At 40.4% G+C, this 22,703-nt stretch overlaps 1 protein-coding gene across 3 annotated transcripts in view; it reads left to right on the top strand.

Annotated features, from left to right (window-relative positions):
- The window catches only part of DAP3 (death associated protein 3), a 1,113,059-nt gene that overhangs the window by 147,330 nt on the left and 943,026 nt on the right, over positions 1–22,703 (top strand). For all 3 annotated transcript variants that reach the window (XM_044080167.1, XM_044080166.1, XM_044080165.1), the window contains exon 3: positions 3,493–3,615. In XM_044080167.1, coding sequence (XP_043936102.1) covers positions 3,493–3,615 — 123 coding nt within the window. The remainder of the gene's footprint in view (positions 1–3,492; positions 3,616–22,703) is intronic.

The following is a 22,703-nucleotide window of genomic DNA, read 5'->3' as shown; positions in this document are numbered from 1 at the left end:
AAAGCTCCTATACATAGCACAAGCAGAAATTGGAAACGGATGATAAAATTTCGAGAAGCTCAAAGAAGGAGAGACTGGGATTTTGGATGCAGACCTTTAGGAGAAAAACAATAATCGTGCAGAATATTATATCCATAAAGTAGCAGAAAGTATCCTAAGAACTAAGCCAACATAGGAATGGAGAAAGGAAATTCTGCCAATAGGAATGACTGCAATTAGGGTTAGACAAAATAGGCAAGAGGGGGCTGGAATGTATTGGAGATAAATTTGTGAAGGAACCAAGGTATAGGGAGCAAATAACTAGAGAGGGAAACATGATCGAATGGGAAGACGCCAAGAATTTATTTAGACTGCAGGTTAGAGATTGCCTTCCTTATCAAGGATTACTATCTATATAGACAAAGAGAAATAGGGGGGTCCTAAACGAAAGACCTGCACTGGTAGAGTTTTTATCTTTTAGTAGATAATAGAAGAGATGCTGCAATTAAAAAAGGAATAATTAGTAGAGCATATAAAATATTGCATTATAACTATAATAGTCAATCAGAGGAGTTTAGAAAGGATTTTTGTTGAACAGCTGCAACATTCTTGCCAGTCATTGTTTTCTTTTCACCTCTTCTATTTGACGTTCGTTCAGGCTATCTTAGTTTCTTCTTTGCAGGCATCCCAGCAGTGCACTTACTAGCCAGTAACTGAATTTTACTCAGGTTTACAGTATTAGTGGTGGTTGTCATTCAGTTTCTGTTTTCACACCTGGAGATCTTCAGTTAGGCTCTTGAACAGTGTACAGCCATCTTGTTGGAAGTCTTTGATTTAATCACACGTTTCGATCACCTCTGCAGCAGAGTGACCAAACACAAAATCTTTATCCAAGGTAGAAAATGTTATTTTTAATGTCGTCTGGGAGGTTCTGAGAATGCAAACCTCCTCAAAACAGTACCAGTGGTCATAGCCTTGGAAGAAGTATCAACAGAGACATACACACACTGTAAACAGTGAGTAGTGACCTGAGCAGTAGGAGAAACTGTTACTTAAAACAGATTTTTTTTCCTCACAGTAAGAAACGGCAGATAAAACATTCCTCATACTTTCACAGTTTGTCAAAACAAACTTCAAGGTATGAGCCTCACTGTTTAAAATTCTGAAAATCAAAGTTGCAGAAATATACACTTTTTTTTACCACATAACTGTTATCATTTTTTCCATCCTTATCTGAATGAGAAGAATTTGAATTAACTAAGTGCATAGCAGCACTGAGATCAACTAAAGCTATAGCTGTATGGTCAGGTTTGGGCATAGTATATACAGATTTGAAGGACTGAGTAACATTGTACCTGTCTTTTTTAGGGGCAGCTGGCTGACTATCAGGAAAATTGCAAGCAGTAACACATACACACATCCTCTAAAACATACATAATAGGAGAAATGGGTTTAGGTTCTGGAATATCCTTCTATAACAACTCATAGTATTTTCTGAGGGACTGAGAAAACTCCGTGTTCTTTTATTGAAAACACTGGCACATTCTAGCAAATAGTCTTGGAGAAAGAGAAACCCTCACAAGGAGAATCAAAAACTGAGCTGTCATCTAAGTCTGAATCGGAAATATGAGGGGAAAAAAATATATCCCTGCATCTTTCTGTCCATATTCAGAATTGTGAATTTTTTTCAAGAAAAGGGGAATCTCTCTTACCAAGAACTATTTTAAAAGAAGGATCGATAGCCTAAATTAAACCCTGAGCCAGACCCAGTAAATTACTCCTATCCAAAGAAAATTGAGGAAGAGTAGATACGTGCTTGGTTTTCTGTTTCTTTTTGATAGTAAAATAGTGCCAAAGAAGTGGCTGTAAGTGCTACACCACAGTGATCCAGGGTAACTATGTGTGGTCTGAGAGCCAACAAATGGTCACAGCAGAGGCACCCACCTGTGACTGTGGCAAATAGCTGGCCTGCAGTGGTTTCAGAGGCTGTTTGCTTAATTTTTTTTTCTTTTTTTTTTTTTTTTTTTTTGTTTGGAAGAAGGGCCAACCTTGAGACCGGCAATTACTGCTCATTTTCACGATGAAAATGGTGCCTCTTTCCCAGGGAAAATGAGCAGTAATTGCCAGTAAACACTACCAGTCCACAAAGGTTACTTTTTGACAGAAAAATACTTTGGGTTTTTTTTTTGTTTTTTTTTTGTTTGTTTTTTTTTAAACACTATGGCAGCCCCACAACATTAAACGCAATTTCACCACAGAAAAAATGTTTCCGTTACTTTACACCACTTTTAAATTGACACAAAAAACTAGTGCTCTGTTGAAAAGTAGATTGTAGTCTTGTGACAGTTCATTAATGCACAACACTCCTAGCTTTAAAATAACTTTTCCTGAAGAGGAAAGTTTTGTCAATAGAGTTAAGAAAATTGAAGCTTTTTGCCACCAAAGGGAGCTTATCTACCCAGCAAGGGAAAACACAAACCAACCATCGATCCTGAAAAGCCTCAGAGGAGCAAATTCTTCGTTGGCAGTAAATCTTTGAAGGGCTTCGCAACCGGACTTTTCTTTTAGTCAGCTCATTTCAAGCTACCTGACAGCTTGGTTGTATCCAAGGTGAGTGCCCTGAACCTTTGGAAGCTGGCCGTATATTATATCCTTGGGAGGATGAAACCCATATAGGCAGGGCTACTGCAGTTTCACTGCGATGAACTTCTAGTCAAGTCTTTATAGGGTAAAAGATTCAAAATTGCAGGGTTTAGCAACCTAACCTTCAGTATCGTTTGATTACGTTTTCTTATGATAGGCATGAATGCACTCCTCCTGGAGTGTGTCAGCATAAGATAATCATAAATAACGTAGTCTTAACTATTCCAACTTTTAAAGGTATCCTCTTTTACCACAATTTTGTAGAATAACCGCATTTATTTTATGCTTGTGTTTTAACCAGGTTTGGTTTTGGTACTTTCCTAACTTGTTTCAATGGGATAAATGTTCCGAGTCCTCTGTATTTGCAATTCTTTAAGGGTATCTCTTTCTATCTTATGTTTGCATTTGGAGCAAAGTCATCATAAGCTTGATGACTGATTTTACAGCATCCAGATGCCAGTAGGAAGCTTTCTGGTTTTAATCATAATTATTGGTCTCTGCTGGTTGTAGAATTATGAGCGGTCTTAGTTACAGAATAAGTCTGATAATGCAAAGATCTGTGATGAGTGAAAACACCAGAGCAGATCTGACATTAAGTGGTACTTCAGAACTGGGAGGTTGTGTGCTTGACTGAGTGGACATTGCTGTGGTTTGTTATAGGAAATTGTTGGTGGGTATTTAGTTGCATAAGAATGTGATTGTAGTCTCAACTTACAGTACTGTTGCCTGCAGAATTTCCATCTGAAAATGGCTGCTTATAAGATTTAAAGAATAATGATATTAGATAGTTATTTTATGTTGGAAGTTTCACCTGACTTTAAATGGTATAATGCTATATAAAAATATTAAACTCTCTTGTTTCTTTAATAGGCAAGTCCCAAGCAGCTTTTTTGTTGCAGTTTCAGGTTATGGCATGCCAATGCTGCTGCTACCCAGGTGGAAGGAGAAATAGAGAAGACACTGGCAGTGTTCAGGACAAGTGTACATAACCCAGTAAGTATATTGAAGGGCTCAGTACATGAGAGAATTTAAACCAGGGGTGTCCAAACTTTTTGGCTCAGGGGCCACTTACCATTCTTGGGGGCCACATTCCCATGTCCAGCATGTATCAGTCCATTCAAAAAGTATGTAATAAGACATGTAAAGGGCCAGATAAAATACTTCGGTAGGTCGGATTGTGTGCCTGGTCTTTGAGTTTGCTGTGTGTGAAACAGTGTATTTAATATTTTATATTTATATATCTGTGTGCATATGAATATATTATGATGTAAATATACACATTTTTGCGTGTGTATAATATATGAGAAAAGAGAGAGAGAAACACATCTTTGTATAGCTATATGATGTACAGAGTGAGAGAGAAGGTTGTTAACTGCCCAGACAGTTTTACTTGTAGTTAAAATTTTTGATTACTTTGCACTGTAATGTCACAGCTTTAGTCATGCCCCATGTCTGCCAGTCATATAAATTTTCATGTCATTCTCTAAGATCTTGAAATATGGTGTATGATCATAGTTTCTAGCGGTTTATTTTTCAAGATTTTTAGTCTCTGATGGCTGAAGTATTTCAAGACATTTTGCATTTTGGTTACATGCTAGACATCAATTCATTTGCAGTTAAAGCTTATTAAATGTTGGAATTCTATTAGTTTGAGTCAGATAAGCATGAACTTTTCTCTCAGTTGACTTTGGTTCTTTTAATGAAATTAATCATTCTTGCTTGGTTATTGATCCTTTCTGCATGGTTATTATTAGTGATTGAAAAACTGCATAGTCTACTCTGTATTTTTTGGTGCAACACATACTGTAACACAGCATCTAAGCCCAAATATTACCAGTCCTGCACAATATAAAAAATTATTATAGTTATTTTCAGATGTTTATCTCCATGATTAACGTTAGATTTAGGAAATGAACATGGCTTTACTTCTAGTTAACTGTGTGTAGTTTCCATTTTGAAAAACATTAAAAGATTGCAGCAAATATATGAAAAGGGTTTACTTGGTTACTTGCTCTGATTTATTTGCTGCGGTGGTGGTGCTGTGGTAGCATTGTCACCTCACAGTAAGACGCTGTCCAGTTCGATTCTCAGCTAGAGCGTCTTCTGCATAGAGACGTGTGAATGGGCGTACCTTCGTTGAAGGTTATGCGTCAGGGCTGGTAACTCGGCACGTAAAAATCAACTACCAATCATTAGCAGATCGGAGTTCCGCTGTGGTGACCCCTAACCGGGAAAAGTCGAAAGGCACAACAGCAACAACTTGCTCGGATTTATTTATCCGCGTACAAAGCTGTGTGTTATGATACTAGACTTGGATCCCACCGTTAATAAGCAAGATTATTAAAAGTTTCATACATTTTAAAAAAATGATAGCTTTTGGACTTAAGGTTGTTCTTCAGGCAGCAAGAAGCTGCCATAACTGAAACATATATGCATCACAAAACAGTCACTTGACTAATAACACCAGCTGAATTAATTTGCATGTTTTGAGTTTTGTGCTACAATTCAACTTTTGTTTGTTAATTATTATGTCTGAGGATTACCCAACCCTTAGAGCATTTTTTGCGTTTCATATCTGTTATGGATATGTGTGTGTATATATAATGTATGTGTCTGACATACAGTATATGACTGTACTTTAATGGAATGTTTTCCATGGGATCATCTAGTTCTGTCTGATTTTTAGAACAGAGTGTCACATTTGTCATCAGTCTTGCCCATTTCCACGGTGTGGGAATGTGATGCTAGTGTTTGAGTGGGGCCTTGTCTTATGTTAATTTATATGATTTAAGGATATATGGTTTGCCCCTTTGCAGCAGCAAAGGAATCGTAATGGTTTGTTTTAAAAATCTATCTCTGCAACAGCATAAAATTAAATTATGAATGCATGGGCTTTGCCTGAAATTCACAACAGTTATTAAACATTATTTCAGAAAGAGAGCATTGATCCCAGATAGTTGGCTGAAGTTCACAATAGTCATTGAATGTGCCCTCAGAGAGAATTACCTCTGTGTTAGTGAGGTGTAAACCACCATTTTAAATTTCAGAATCGATACATGTTAAAGTAAATGGACTCCAGTATTTGTGAGAGTGTAGCAAGGCTCAGTTGATGATTGTGCAAAGAACTCTGCACAGCACACACAAAATGGAGGAGCATGTCTATAAACTAAATGATGATTCTCCTTTTTTTTTTTTTTTCAGTACATTTAATAAGTGATTGTTAGGAGGTGGAGTAATTCATTTGAAAAAAATGGAAGGTCTTGAACATTTATGAAGGTAGATTTCACTGAAACAACTGAATGTCATTTAGGGCATCAAAACATCTGAAAATTATTTTTTCCTTATCATAAGAATTAATAAAAAAAATTGTTGTAGGAATTGGGGGGGTCCCAGAGGTTCACTGTATTTCAAAATGTATGTACTGGTCATTGTTAAATTATCCATCCCAAGGAATAGCTAAAGCAGCTGCATAACTTTAGTTTATTGTAAGGATGCAGAGTTCATGCCTAGCAAAAGATTGTGAAATTGTTTTGCCAAGATGGACAGATCAAGAATGAACAGGGAATAGTTGATGTAGACCTAAGTTTCTTCCTTTATGTCCACGCTAAGTAAAAAAGGATTAGTTCATATAAAATCACTAGCTAGCAGATCTAGGAGAGCGAGAGAGACTCTCTCTCTCTCTCTCTCTCTCTCTCTCTCTCTCTGTAATATTCTCCCCATGGAAGGAATAAGACACCTTGTTGAAGTTTCCAATAGTTTATTCAGTTAAGTAGGTAGATGAACATGTGTGCTTGTTCTAATGCATTACATTTAACAGGTCAGTTATTTAAAGGCATTTACAGACAATGGTGTGAGGGTGCATGGGAGCTGATTGGAGTAAAATCTGGGAGATGGAAAAAGAAGGGGCCAGTCCCAAAGCTTAGAGGTTAGTCCCTTATTTGAATATTCCTGAAAGACCTATGAGGGTCCACCAGCTCAGCAGCCTGTGGAACCTCATTCTTAGTTAAAAGGTTTATATTTTTATTTTTAACTTCTAACAAACAAAACATGAAAACACGCTATAAGAACTATATTTTTATGAGACTATCACCAGCTTTTCTTAGTCTGTTTTGTAGCACATGCAAAATGAGAGGCTGTGTTTGCATCCGTGAGGCTCGTATTCCTTGAGCCAAGTATGAAAGTTTTATTACAGAACTTTTTTCCAGTCTATCACATGTAATATAAGAGGCTGTGCCCACTTTTATGGGGCTTATCTCTGGACATACACTGTGAAAGATTAATATTCTCTTGTATAGCAGAAAAGGTCCACAGTGCCTTACTTATAAGAGACATGTACATGATTAACATGACCAGTCCCCATTCTTCTTCCTCTTGATAAAGACGGAGCCTTTTTATATGCAGCGGAAGTAGTCAGTTAAAGCTACACTAGGTGATTCCCATTTTGAACAATACATGCGTCCAGAGAAATTGCATATAGTGGAAAACAAGTAATAGTATTCATTTTTCCAGACCTCATGGATGTGCACACGTAGGAGGAAAAAAGTAAAGTTTGAGACCTCAGAACTTTTTGTGTAGGCTTTCTGTGCCCATGGAATAAAAATCCACCCAATGGTGAACTGCAGGGATTTACTGTAATAACCAAGACATCTTGTAAAGTGTATTAGAGTGATAAATAAAATGAGGGATCAGACTACCCATGATTTGGTTGGTAGCTGCAATTCTGTTAATGCAAGATTGACTTAAGTGATACCAACTGTTACAAGTATTGGTTGAGTGGAGGGTAGGAGATTTCCACTCTGCACTTGATGTTTAATAGCAAGACAAGTACCAGAGTGAATGACGTAAAAATGTTGCTTTGTACACAGGTTTGCAAATGACTGTAGTAAGGCTGAACTGTTGGCAAATTTGCAGTTACATTCCTAGAGTCATAGATATCCTGAGGCCACTGAGTCTTATGATCATTAACACCTTGCTAGTAACTTCCCTCAGGCCACTTCTTTCTCCTAAATGGCCATACCAGCCAATCCCAGAATAAATTTGTCAATATCCATTCATTCATCTAGGTTACTTTTAGAGGAAGATAGTGAACCTCACTGCTCAATACTCAGGGGAAGTTTATTCTAGAGGTTTGGGAGGCACTGGATTACATCTGAGTTGGTGTAGGGGGCTGATGGTGTGAGCAGTCATTCCAGTGGTACAGGGTTTGCTTCACTTGGCCATTATTTGCCTGCTGTGTGACCTTGAGCAAGTCGACTAGCTAGACACTACTACCAGGTTACCTCTGAAAAGGGATTGTGTGTCTAGTAGGCTTACCTGGTTAACAAATGGGTATTATGATTATTATTGGTGTATTGTTCAAATTTTCAATCTGTTTAGAAATGGAAAAACATATGATAATGATGTATTAGGAGGAATTTTAGGATTATTGGTTTCTGGAAACTTTCTGCCTCCTGGAAACATTTTGGATGATGAGAGGCAAGGGTAGAAATTGGGTACATTTTGAAGTCAATTGGCAATAGCTGTAGAATGTTATTGTATAACTGAACACTGGTGTTTTCTTCAGAAGTAAGAAGAATCAGTGGGGAAAAGAGCCCATGTATTGACACTCTTAAAAACACCTGTGTGTGTACATAGCTGTATACACGTATGTGTAAGACTGATTTTAATTTTTTTCTTTTGCAGAAAATTAGGGCTTTCTTTGTCCTTTATGGATGAAATTAGGAAACGTGAGGATTGAAGTATAATGCTTTAGGATGGTGATTAAAGGATCAATCCAGTCCATTTGGTAGACTGTGGCAAGTTGATAATGATTTTATATACTTCTATACATCTTATGCAGATATCCTGTCATTTTATAATATGTTGATGCAATCATTGATAACTGTTGAGAGATGCCTGGTAAATGGAACACATTACAGCTGTGTGGTCAGCCATGGGCTGAACAGGGTCCTCCCAGCTGTTCTTGCATTCAGGAGGCATGGCAAAGACTCTTAAGGGCCTTGTATGTCCTGGACTATGCCAAGACCACGGGAATGCACTGAATCACTGCAAGGGAATTTTCATATTTTGTCACAGATTCAGTGGTTGTAGTCTTTAGTTAGATTATTTTGATTGCTATATTCTTCCGGTCAAAGATTGATGATCATCTCCCCCCTTCTTTTTCCAACTTCCAAGCTACTCACTTTATCCCTCTACAGTATTAAACCCAGCCAATAACTCTGGCTATTAGTTGCTAATTATCATAGTGGGGCGATTGCTCCTCTTTTTGTTGCAGTCATTATACACCTCCACATTAAATGGAATTCGTGACTGTTTCTCCTGGAAAATATCTTTTTCCAATTTATTTTATATATTTTCCATGTTTGGCAAAAATGTCTAACTCCATGTTGTATTATTTAAATGACCTTCGTATAACACTGTATAAATTTGCTTCTCCTTTTTTTTTTAAACAATGTTTCGGAGCTTTTCTCCCTGGGCCTCCACTGTAAATGGACCTGGTCCAGTTGGAATTTCCCGGTTAACAAATGTAAAATAAATAAATCATAAGCTTGAGATGAGATCCTTTTCAGGCAATTGATGCAATTGTTAAGTTATTCTCAAAACCTAGAGTATTTTTTTCACATCATCTTCAACATTCAATCAAACTGTTTCTTAAATGTGTTCCTTCTTTTTTATGATGAGATAATGTCCCAAGTAGATGATGATATAGAGGGCGATATAATCAGGGGAGAGGCTTAGATACCGTCAGACAGATGGTAACCATGTTTCATGGATGGCAGAAGGCAGCAGTAAAAGAATGGGGGCACATATAGAGGGGGATAGTGACAATAGCACAGCAGCTTTTTAAATTATCTTTGTAATTCAATTTGTCTCTCTAAATACAGAGGAAGAAGTGAGGTAATAAGGCATTACATTCTTCTCGTTTGTATTTCCTGCTTATACTCTGTACGATGGTAGAGGAGCTTTAGAGCCGTATGAAACTCGGCAAAGTTCAAGTCATTATTAAATTTCCATGTGAAAAGCTACTCCAGATGCTGATGGACTGTCTGAAACATTTTGCCCAAATTGAAGAAATGTTTTGGCTCATTTGTTGATCTAGATTTTAATGTGGGGCAGAAAAAAGGGGTGTTTGGTGGCTATCCTGTGTTTTCTTATCAGTTGGGGTATTTATTAATGATCTTTCTTCAAAAAGAAGGCTATAGTTTAGTCCTGTCCTGGAACTTTCCAGTTAAAGTAGATACTTAAGTGAAAAAATCAAGACAGGCTAGCCATGCTCATTAGAGATTCTGATCCTCACTCAGCCCAAATTGCCCAGATTTTATTAGTGGTCCTAGTGCTGCAAACATTGACTGGGGGATAGGAGTGAGCTGCCACTGCTGGCTTGATAATCCTTGAGAGGCTTCTGGAGTACCCCAGCAAGAATTTTGTTTAGAGGAGGACTCTGGATTGTTACTCTTACAGTTTGAAGCTGAGAATATGATTTGGAAAGGCAAGCGTATCAGCTGTAAGTCATAGTTGTATGGGGTGTGCACTTGTACTAGAGTCCAGTATTGAAGCGTCTTCTCTGACTGGGAGTTAGGGAGTGGTTTGGTGTGAGAAGCATAACAATAGAATAAACTTCTAACCCTTACATAATGACTGCTCTGATTCTTAGCTGTAGCTCCTTATTTCTGTGTGTTCTAGGACGCAATGGATTAGAATCAGTAGGGTTTTAAGGGGATGAGGGTTAATAGGAAGGGGAAGAAACTTTCTGCATGGCATTAATGATGGAAACCTTTTGCACAGAAGTTAACTTTTCAACAGTTTTTAATCGACACCCAACATAAATTGCTCAATTCCTGCCTTCCCTTAAACCTAGTGCCTCCTGTTGAGCATTATTCTGCATGTATTGCTCGCACAAATTTGTTTGTGTAATTTGCTCCTCCTGTTTTCTAAAAATCCCACCTCCAGTTGTTTTATTTCCTCTACAACATTCAGACCTTCCATTTCCATTCAGTATAGGTTTTGATTTCCATTTTCTAGTAATTAATGCTGTTGTCTGCCAAAAAAGCAAACTTATTAAAGTATTTCTATGTATAGGCAGTTTCCCATGTCCCAGCTCAAAACTCAAAAAAAATTCTCCCCTTGTTACCATTTGTTCTTCCAACATTTCTGTTAAAATATTGTGTAAAGAAGTTAGAAAATCTGCCATCTCCTTACATTCTTACAAAACATGTTTCCAGTTACCTCTGCCTTCCCCATTACATATTTGTATCTTGGGTAGATAGCAAATACTAATCTGTCTCCTTGGATTATAAAAATACATCTGCAAAAACTTTCATGCAAAAATTCTAAGCCTTCTGGACTTAACATACTTTGTATTTGTACAAATTTCCTTCTTTCTTTTGTAAATTTTCTCTTTTATCACAGTCTTTTCCAGTCTTCTCTGAGTCTTACAGTAATTAAGCAGTGTAAAAGGAAACTGTAGCAGCGAACTGCCCTATTTTAGCCTAAATATAAAACAAGTGAGGTACCACAAGATCAATCAATTAAATGCCAGCGTAACAGACATATGAAAATATTTGCCTTATTGAGAGATTCAAATGGATTGTCTGACAGTTAAGCTGTAGAAAATCCAATAAACAAGTCCATATTGTGTATAAAGTCCGCTTGGGTGTTGTCTTTCCTTTGTTCATGATGACCTTGCAGTTGTTCAAGGTGTGATGACCCTACACTGGGGCAGTAATCAAGGAGCTGCAATCCTCACCATTAGCACCAGTGAGGGCCGTGCACATTGGGAGGACAACAAGTGCACACACAGTGAAATACAATTTCTCTTAAGAGCACAAACAGATCACAGTCAGTCTGGAGCTGGTTTTTCCCTCTCTCTAGATCCCCAATAAGACTCCCCACTGGCACAGCTATAGAGTTAAGAACTCAGCCGAGTGGTCAAGCCAAAACCTCCAGCACCTGCTCTGTCCAACCAGTACTTTGTGTCTTTGCCCAAGTAGCTGACACACACACACTTTGAGATTTCATTTGTATACAAACACACAGACACTCCTGGGGAAGGCTGGTACAGGTTTACTAGCTGTGCCCGCCCCCCCCCCCTTCTGCCCAGACTATAAGGTAGTTATCACTGCCACCAACCAGCTCTTTATCAGCTACTGTAAGGCCCTTCCCAAAGGGTAACCAGTTCTACTGTGTAATGTTATCCAAATGGTAAATGTGACCAAACTTATAAGGCTATCTAAGAGTGGCCTGTATAGTGTCACCAAATACATATGCAAGTACCCTATGAGCTTAAATATCTCTAAACAAAAGTCACAATTAAAAGGTTTAAATATATTTAATAATAAATAATAAAAGAACAACACAGTACTCAATAACTCAATACAGTGACTGCAGGAAATATTTTCAAACCACACTGCAGGACAGTCTCACTTAAATACAAAAAAAATCTAAATGAATCTTACTAAATTCCTATCTATCTCACTAAGAGAAATACTATGATCTAAGTCTTACTTAACAGAGCCAGGCAAATGCAAGTGCTGAATGGATGTTCTCTCTGAGATAGTTCCTAAATTACTATCAAACATTTCTGCTGGGTTACGTCAGATTACATCATTCTTGTCACCTATGCCTTTAGTTCCCAGGCTAACAAGAATACTTCTATGTTAGAAATACTTGTCTCTCAGAAGTTTTACCTAGACCTGGAAATCGTAAAACTGTTGAACACTTTTACCTTGGAAACTTGTAATTATTTCTGTTTCCAGACAATAGAAAGAATTTCTAGCTGCAGACATATTCTGCCTCCTAGCTGAGGTAACCACCATCATAAACGATTCAACTAATTTTCTTAGAGTTTTGCCCTTTTCCAGTAGGGTGCACTGTGGTTACATTTTTGAAGCTAATCGCATAACATACAGTTTACTTACATTTGTAAGACAAGCTTATGGATCATAGGATTATTTACAAAATTCTACCTAGCTGAGCTGGCAGCCTTCACACAAGGTAATGGTGGATATTGTTGTCTTGACTGGCGGGCAGGCAAAGCAAATTTTAAAATAAGTACATTAGGATTCACATCAAACTGTGTAGAAGTCTTTACTACAAAATGTTTCTTGTAAATCGTATTGCTATGATTTTACACAACCTGTCAACACACTGCAGGGAAATTTTACATAAAATAAAAAAAGCTGATGCATACTTAGTTATTCTGCTGTTTGAACAAAAAATAATGACATTATTAAACCAGCATTCTTTGCAGTATTAAAAGAAAAATTTGAAAACTAATAATATAGTATTATGCATATTGGCACTGAGGTGATTTTATCCAAATTATACATAAAAGTACATGAGAAAGTCATCAAAGGAGCATTGTTACTTTTCAGGTAATATGTCTACAACTGTCTTAATGAGTGCCCCAAACAACAAGCACATAGCTTGAATAACCATATATTTAATAAAGAAAGCTGCTGAAAATAACACACATTTTCAAGTGCTTTGGGAGTAACATTTTGAGATTTGTCTATCTTTGTAATTGCCCAGTGTGTTGTGGTCAGAAAAATAAGAGTCTAAGTACAAAATAGAATTGTCTGGCTACATCCCCACAGCAGATGGCTGATATAGTTAACACCTCAAAGTGATTTGGTCATCAAAGTTTTCTTACTTTTGCACTACATAAGGTAGTCCACTAAGTGTCAGCCAACATTTCTGCAGCATTATAAAAGGGGTCTACTGACTTCTTTTCCTGGTGGAGAAGCATTTTGTATAAGTGCTTTCCCTACCGTCATGCCACTGAACCTTAAAGGTAAACTTTAACCTCAGTGACATAATGGTAGTGAAAGTTTCAAGTGCGCCCATAGACTTTAATGGGTGCACTGCTGTGCATGCGTGGAGGTGCACCATTACAGTCTGTGGAAGCAGACCACACTCTGCTTACAGTGGTGTCATTATGGACCTTAGATTTATTTTGGCCATGGCTTAACATTTACAAATCTTTTTATTAAAACAATGGGGCTACTAAGTAGTAAATTACAGCAGTGTAGATGCATCATGGCACTTGACTCACTAGATGCAATTATGCACCCGTAAACATGACCAAATCACTTTAATGTTACCTCTTGTCAGCAGAACCCTGTGGTCCTATGTAAGTCTGTTGTTGCGGTTTAATTATTGCTTTCTCCCTTTCAATGTACAAAATTAGGCTGAAAAAAGACATGTAGCAAGTCAAAGATATTGTAATGCAAAAATAAAATTGTAAGTAGGATTCAGTGTTTCTGTAAATTAAAATGCAAGATTAAAATGACCTGATCATAAATCATCTTAACTTGTTTAGGTAATTATTTATATCCATCTTTGAGGTCCATGCTTGCATGAAACAACACTTCAGGCTTCTTTTATTTGCTGTATACAAGATAAACCTCTGTGTACACACGTCAGCCACGTCTGACTTTGAGCAAAATAAAAAAAATAACTTATTGTAATCATTGTACATCTTAGAGTGAGAGCAAGGGATGAATATACTTTAGTTTAATAATATGTAAATATTAAATGTATAAGACCATGATTCTCCAAGCTTGATCACTGTTCTAGCCACATGAGAGAGAACTGTTTGTTTTGTGTTCTTGTATTTGTGTGCTGTTAGTTCATTTCCTTTTGTCATAGGCTTCAACTGCACCTAGCTGAAACTTTGCATGATTGGGTTTTGCTTCAGCATGTACTTAATTTCTAAGGCCTAAAACTGTAGTAAGCAGTATATTATATGCCTTATTAGTTATCCTTTTAACAACTTCTGTTTTGGGCTAAATTATAAACTGTTAGAGCTGTTTTTTTTTTTTTCACTTCGCACTCCCCTTCCCTTTCTGTTTACATATACTCTGTTGTCAATGCCTAATGAGGAAGACTGTAACCCGCAGTCCAAACTTCTACTAGAGTCACTTTTATTGCCTTTACCTCTCATATTATTTGCTTCCAATGCCTTGGTTCCTTCACTGATATTCCAGCGCATTTGCATATGTTTCGTATCCCCTCTTCCAGCATCTTATTGGTAAAAACTTCTTTCCATTCTTGCGTTGGCTTATTTATTTGTAAACGTTCTGCTAGTTTATAAACATAATCTGTATGGTTATTTTTATTCTCCTTAAGGGCTTACGTCTAAAATCCTAGTCTTTGTTTGTCTCTGGAACTACTATTTGTTTCACACTCATCTTTGCCCACTTTGCTTTATAACTTTCTGTTTGGGTTGTGTATGTACTCCTTAACTGTGTAGCTGCAAAGTACTGCTTCACATTAGGTCACCGTAAACCTCCTTGTTTTTTTGGGGAGAATCAGCTGATCCCACTTAACTCTTGCCCTTTTGCTCTCTTCCCTCTGTATAATGCAAATAATACTTAATGTGGAGCTTTTCTCCCCGGGCCTCCGCTGAAAATGGACCTGTGTCCAGTCAGGCTCTCCCGGTCAACAAATATAAATTAAATAAATAAAAGTAAATTCCTTCAACTCTTCTCTAGTTAATACAAATGTCTATCCTGTATGCAAGACTAAAGAGACTAAAATTTTTTGCTTCTTATATCTTGTTGTCCATATCCATAATCAAATACTTTCAGTTTCTCTGCTTTTTTTTTAATATTTTGTTTAGCCTCTTCCCAGATATTCTTGGGTGCCATACCAGAACACGTTTTATATCCATCCACCTAAATAATTTACATCCCCTTAAATATGGATGTTCGTCATGTTTAATTGTTGCATTAATAACCGTATGGGGTATTCCTTATTGTGGTAGCCCCTGGCTGGCCAGAATACCAGAGATTTAACTCCCTTCTCCTGGCCTAGTGACACACTGCATCCGAAGTCAGGGCACTTTGGTATAAGGCTCATCAGCCAGTGCCATCTTACGGCTCTCTTTTTGCCATCGGAGCCCGAAGCATCCAAATTGTAGACTGCATTGCTTAGTCCGAAGACCAGACTGCTACTTCACTGCTAAGTGTCCCATTGGGGAAATACTTTTTTTTCTTATTGTGGGTTGTTAGATGAGTTCTAGTACTAACATTTGTTTTCATGTTGGAAAGCAGATGTCACATCCGGACTTCAACTCACTGTGCCTTTTTTGCTTACGCCCAGAGCACAGTGTGCCCCCCTTTTGTTAAAAACAAAATGTATGATCCACCATAAGACCAAGTCCCTGGCACAATTCTTAGAGGGAAATAAAAGGGTGTCTGGGATCTTCACATGTTGTGGCGTCCTCTGGTCTTTCTCACAAACTCTTTTGAAAGCATAGAGTGAAGCATCAGAGATTTCATAGGTTGGTAAACAATGCTTCAATTTCAGACAGTCTTCCCAGACTTGTGATTGTTGAAAGACAGCAGACACCTTTGCATTCCTTTCCAGTGACCAAGGAAGTGCCAGACGGTCATGCTTAGTGCTCTTCAGAGTTTGACGTGCCTCTCGCCCACAACATTGTCACATGTCGAAGGCAGAGGGTTGCCGGTTGGGTCCAAGACAGCTTTGCAACCCACTGCTTCCGACTTCTGTTTTAGGGATTTGGATAGGGAGGGTGAATTTCTGAGAACTTCCAAGGAGATCTTCAGTTGACAGCGAGCAGGCTGCAGCAAGCATGTCTGTGGCCTTGTCCCATTACTTCCACAGTACCCAGGATCAGGCCTAAGGTCAAACCTAAAAATCCTTTCTGCCATGTCTCAGTCTAGGCTTTCAGGCTCCTATCCTCCACAGGCCTACCAGCAGAATCTAATTAAACTGCTGAGGATTTGCTTCAGATTGTAGTTGTGTGAGAGTACAGTCCTACCAGGCATCCTGCAACTACAGACTCTGTTTCTGGGGAAAATGAAGAGGGGATCTTCCACAGTAATCCTCAAATTCATGTGAGACTGAGGATGAGTTTGGCTTATGCAGACTAATTGTCCACAGGCTCGTGCTGATTTTGTCTTGGAAGACATTTTAGCCTCAGCTTCTCCACCTGAGGACTTCATCTTTGGGGAAACGCTCCATAAAATGAGTGCATTTTCACTGGGAGGCTCAGGATTACCCGCAGTCTAAGAAGAATGTTAGAGGATTTCTTAAGCTCCCTGAGCATAAACTTTTGACCATTCCTTCAGTGTTAGAAGTAGTGGCAGAGGATATTTCTGACTCTCGACCACCTGCTTCTACAAAGCCTGACTGTTTTTACATGCTCCAGGATTCCCACAAACATCTTTTTAGGATGTCTTCTGTTGATCCTGGAATGGTGATTCTGCATCCAAAGAAAGTTAAGGGCAGCACTTTGCCTAGTGACAGAGGGAAAAAACGTGGATTATTTTGCAAAAAGTTTTATACTTTTGCCAACCTGACTTTGAGAGCTCTCAGTAGCTAGTTTCATATGGTAAAATACCAGGGAACTCTACTGCATCATATGAAAGTAAAATTGCAGGGGATGGAAGACTAAGCTCTCCCTCCAGAGAACTGCTGGACATCTGCAACTCTCTCTCTCAGGTTGCAAAGCATTCTTTGCATTGATGTCCTTCAAGAATGCAACTGCAGTCATAACATATGGGTTGTCCTGCCTCAGGCAGTCCTCAGTCGGCCGGATTCCAAAGTCTGGGTCCGGCGTCGGCTGGTGTTGCCTCCTCTCAGACGTCAGAGCGGCTGGAGTATAAAGGCATCGGCCGACGCCATCTTCAGTCTTTCTTGCCGCGCGGTGCCCGAAGCAGAAGCGGTTCACAAGTGCCGGTCGGTCAGCTCCTGTGTTTTCAGTACCGAAGTCATCTAAAAGCTAAGTACCCCGTTGGGGAACATTTTTTCTTGCCTCAGCCGATGTCAGAAGAAATTGAGAAAGTTAATAATTGTTTGTCTTGTGGTAAACAAATACCTCATAAGGACTTGCATTCTTACTGCCTTCCTTGCCTGGGCCAAGACCACGACGTCTCGGCCTGTGCTTGCTTTAATAAGCGCGCACTCAGGCGCCAGGCAGAATTTGCCGAAGACTTTTTCGGTGAATCTTTCGCGTATATTATGCCGTCGGATCAACCAACAACTCAATCTACCAAAAAACGAAAGGACCGGGACCAACATCCTCGGCCCGCGTCCACCACCGATGCAACTCCTAAATCCTCCGCTAGTGCTTCGGTCCCTTCGGAAGCGGTAATTCAACCGCTCCAGGCCGACGACACAGCGTTAACACGTCCTTCGGTCTCGGAGACCTCTCCGGTGCCGGTTGTTGATTTTCCTCCGGAAACCGAAGTTCTGGATCTACCCGACACCATTCCCGTAGACAAGGTTACTCCTGCATGTGGGGCTGCAAGGCCTCCTGTATCCATGTCCATCAAGGCCTTTGCATGTGCTAAGGCCGCCAGCCAGGCCAAGGCCCATCCTAAACCTGCTGCTCAGGCCCATTCTTCTGATAAACAGATCATGTCTCTTGCTGCAGATCTTATTTCTCTTATCAGGGGGTCTCAGCCTCACCCAGACAGAGGTTCTCGGCCACCTGCAGAGAAAAGTCCCAGAAGTGAGCAGTCTGACCACCTGTCTTCAGATGAAGCCTCTGGGGATTCTGAGCATTCAGATACCCAAGAAGAATCCTTCGAGGCCTATGAGGACTCTGATGCTGAGGAATCAATTCCCTCTGCCTCCCCTCCGGAGGATTTCTCATTTGATGAAGTCTTGCACTCTATGAGGGAACATTTTAAATGGCAGGGTCAGGAATTCTCTGATTCCAGGAAAAGGCTCCGTACCTTCCTCAAGCTTCCCCAGCACAGACCTTTAGCTATTCCTCCAGTTATGGATGTTTTGGATGATGATTTCTCTGACTCCAGTGCTAACCCTGATTCTCTCCCCCCTGCTCCTGTCAAGCCAGACAGATGATATAGGGTCCCTGACACTCACAAACATCTCTTTAAAGCCCACTCTGTGGATCTAGAAACTATTTCATAGGGCCCCAAGGGAGTGGCTACTTCCACTGCCAAGAATCCACTGCCAGCGGATAGGGAAGCTAGGTCCCCGGAGAGATGGGGTAAAAAAGTTTATACCTCTACCACCCTAGCCATGAGGTCACTTAACTGCCTTTTGTCATATGTTTCAGTACCAGGATTTTTTACTGGATGATTTACAGAAAAAGCTAGCCTCTCCTGAGCCTATTGATAGAAAAGCATTGCAGGATCATATACATAACACTCAGCAGGTTAACAATAATTTTCTTCAGTGTGGTTATGATGCATTGGCGGCTTCATGTAGGGCAGCTATAACTGGGGCTGTGATGCGTAGACATGCTTGGTTAAAAGATCAGCCATTGCCAGACCATGTTAAAGTAAAGTTACTTGATGCACCTCTGGAAAAACAGAAGCTTTTTGGTGCTAATGCACAAGATGTGTTGAAATCCATTGAGGAAAAAGCTAAGTCAGTACAGACAGTCAAGGATTTCCTCCAGGTTCAACCACCCAGGTTCAGCAGAAACTGGCCTTCAAAGAATTGGTCCTTCCCAGACTCTGACAAGTTTCAAAGGGGAAAAAACAGGCGTGCCCGAGGTAGAGGGCAATACCGAGGATCCTACAGGGGCCGCCAATGGCAACCTCCAAATCAAAGAAGTGGCGCAGGCAGCCCAGCTGCACCACAAGGACAATCACAATGACCTGACTTTCATACCGCCTACAAAGGCTCAAAGAGAAGCACCTTTGGGCGGAAAATTATCCTTATTCTCAAAAAACTGGCATATCTTAACCAAGGACAACTGGATTCTGGATTTAATAGACAAGGGTTACAGATTCCACTTCCATACTTTACCAATAAGACAAGGCATGCCAAACCTGCCACATCATCAAAGGGCAGAGGCACTCACTCAAGTTTCAAAGCTGTTAAGTATAAAAGCAATAGAAAGGGTTCCTCCTCAGGAACAAGGCCAGGGATTTTATTCAAGACTGTTCCTTGTTCCAAGAAAAGAAAACAAATGGAGGCCTATACTGGACTTGTCTACTCTAAATACTTTTCTCATTGTGACAAAGTTCAAAATGCTGACGTTGCAGCAACTCCTTCCCATGCTGGGCAAGGAGTCTTGGCTGGTCACTCTGGACCTCAAGGAGGCATACCTGCATGTCCCAGTCAGACAAAGCTGCAGAAGATACCTCAGTTTTCTTGCAGGGACAGAGCATTATCAATTCTCAGCATTGCCGTTTGGCTTGTCTACTGCGCCCAGAGTGTTCACGAAATGCCTGGCATCAGTAGTGGCACACTGCAGACTCCAGGGGATTCAAATATACCCCTACCTGGACGACTGCCTCATACAAGCAGACAACAAACAAACCTTAATAGCAAACTTGGACTGTGTCATTCAACTACTGCAGGCCTTGGGATACACAGTGAACATTCAAAAGTCAAGACTACTGCCATCCCAACAGATTATTTTCCTAGGAGCCAAACTGGACACAGAAACTCAAATGGCCTACCTCACAGAGGAGAAACAACAGCAGTTACCAGAGTACTTCAAAGGCCTAGCAAAGCTCTCCCAGCTGACTGCAAGGAAAATCCTGCAGGCCCTGGGGTTCATGGCATCTTGCATTCTTCTGATACCTTTGGCAAGACTTCATATGAGAAAGCTGCAATGGTACTTAAAAAGCTTATGGTCCCAACACAGCCAAAGCCTAGAGGACGTAATCCCACTCATTCCATGTCTGCAAAAAGAATTTTTGTGGTGGGCTCAAGCAAGTCAGTTAAAGGCATGTCCTTCAACAAACCTCAAACAGGTCAAATGATTACAACAGACGCCTCAGATCATGGATGGGGGGCGCACATGGAGGGCAGATGCATTCAAGGTCTATGGACACCAAGGGAAAGACATCTGCACATAAACCAAAAAGAGATGTTGGCAGTGATGCATGCAATCGAGACTTTCGAAAAATCACTACAACAAGGACATTTGCTAATAAGGACAGACAACACCACTGTCGTGTGGTATATAAACAAGCAGGGAGGCACTCATTCTTATCCCCGCTGCAGACTAACAATGATTCTCTGGGAAAAATCCCTGAGTCTGAAGATACATTTGCAATCCCAGTTTGTGCCAGGCAAGGACAATGTACTGGCGGACAAGCTGAGCAGAAATTTCTTGGATCCACACGAATGGATGCTGCATCCTCACATTTTCTCACAAATAACAAAGGCATGGGGAAGACCGGACGTAGATCTCTTTGCTTCTCACATGAATCATCACCTGGAAAAGTTCTGCACAAGGACCCGCCATCCTCTAGCCTGGAAAACGGATGCTCTCTCCTTCAGCTGGAATTCCCTAAAAATTTATGCATTCCATCCTCTACCTCTGCTGACCAAGGTGATACTGAAGATCAAAGCAGAACAACCAACAGACATTCTGAAAGCTCCAGACTGGCCAAGGCAACACTGGTACCCATTGCTGTTGAGCATAACTCGGACCAAACCGTGGCCTCTGCCCCTATGGCCCCTGCTTCTAACACAACACAATTACAGGACTGTCCATCAAAACCTGAAAACATTGCATCTGACAGCCAGGAGGTTACCATGACTCCTTCCGCTATCTCTCTTTCCAAAAAAGTTCAAGAGATCTTACTGGAAGCATGCAGACCTTCCACCAGAAAAACCTATTCAGCCAAGTGGAAGAGATTCAGCATCTGGAATGCCAACAGGGGTCAGGATACAACATTACTGAGTATACCTCAGATATTGGAATACTTGGCAGAAATGTTTCATACTGGACTCTCATATTCTTCTATAAAGATTCACGCCTCAGCAATCTCAGCAAAATACAATTGTGATCCACCAGTGTTTTCACATCCTTTGCTAAGACAGATGTTCTTCATCTCACATTGCTGCAGTCCTTACACTTGGGTAGTCCGCTGTCCTCGGTCGGCCCGAATATCAAAGTATAAGGCTGACGTCGGTCAAGGCGCATTAGACTGACATCAGGACGTCAGGGTACAAATGCGCATGACCGACGTCATATCCTCAGTCTTTTTTTGCCGCATGGTCCGATGCAGAAGCAGCGTTGCAAGTGCCGTTTGGCGTTCTGATCGGAGTTTCAGACAGAGTGAAAGTTGGCTAAGTACCCCGTTGGGGAATATTTTCGTTTTTTCTTGCCTCAGTGGTTCACCGGATGTCAGAAAAAGTGAATAACTGTATTTCTTGTGGGAAACGGATACCGCATAGAGATTATCATACTTTGTGTATTCCTTGTTTAGGGCCTGAGCACGACGTGTTGGGTGTCGCTTTTGTGCTAGATTCAATAAGCGCACTATTAAGAGAAGGTTAGATTGTGCCAGGTTAGTCTTCGGGAAGCGGTGCAATTATAATATGCCGTCGGATGCTCCGACGTCCGCTTCTTCGAAGAAGCGCAAGGACAAAGCAGCTAAGCCCAGGCAAGAAGAGCCGTCCGTACCGGACGCCGGTTCTTTAGAGGTGTCGGTGGAGCCGGGGGCTCCACCGGAGGTTTCTCTGGAGTCCCAGGGGGAGACTTTGTTATTGCAGGATGTGGCCTCTCAGGAGGCAGGTCAGGCTGAAGGGGCCTCTCAGGTTACTGTACTCCCCTCCCTTCCTAGGGTGGTTAGGCCTTCTCCTTCTGTTTCCAAGGCTTCTCCCAGAGGCAGGCCAGGTTTAGCTTCGGTTGGTGTCACTCCTAGTTCTTCAGGATCTGTGCCCAAGAAGCATATGCTTAAAATGGCAGAAGATTTGATTACTTTGATTATAGGTTCTTTGCCCCTCCTGATAAGAGACCTAGGGTGGAACCTGAGTTGGGGAGTTTTGAGCAGGCTTCGGATGTTTCAGAGTCTTCGGCTGAAGACTTGCAGGAGTATTCTCCTTATTCTGATTCTGATGTGGATGATTCTACTCCTTCTGCTTCTCCTCCTGAGGATTTTTCTTTTTCAGAGACTCTTCACTCCATGAGGGAGCATTTTAAGTGGGAAGGTCAGGACTTCTCTGATTCCAGGAAAAGGCTTAGGGAATTTTTGTTTTTACCCCAGCATAGGCCTTTGGCTATACCTCCTGTTCTGGATGTTGTGGAAGATGTGTTTGCAGAGGCTTCTCTTAATCCTGATTCTTTGCCTCCTGCTCCTGTTAAACCGGATAGGTATTACAGGGTGCCTGAA

This window comes from Protopterus annectens, chromosome 8.part0 (genome assembly GCF_019279795.1).
Source record: "Protopterus annectens isolate FY-2018-M chromosome 8.part0, PAN1.0, whole genome shotgun sequence".
NCBI lineage: Eukaryota > Metazoa > Chordata > Ceratodontiformes > Protopteridae > Protopterus > Protopterus annectens.
The sequence above is the reverse complement of the archived record's forward strand: the minus strand, read 5'-3'. Positions and strand labels throughout refer to the sequence as shown.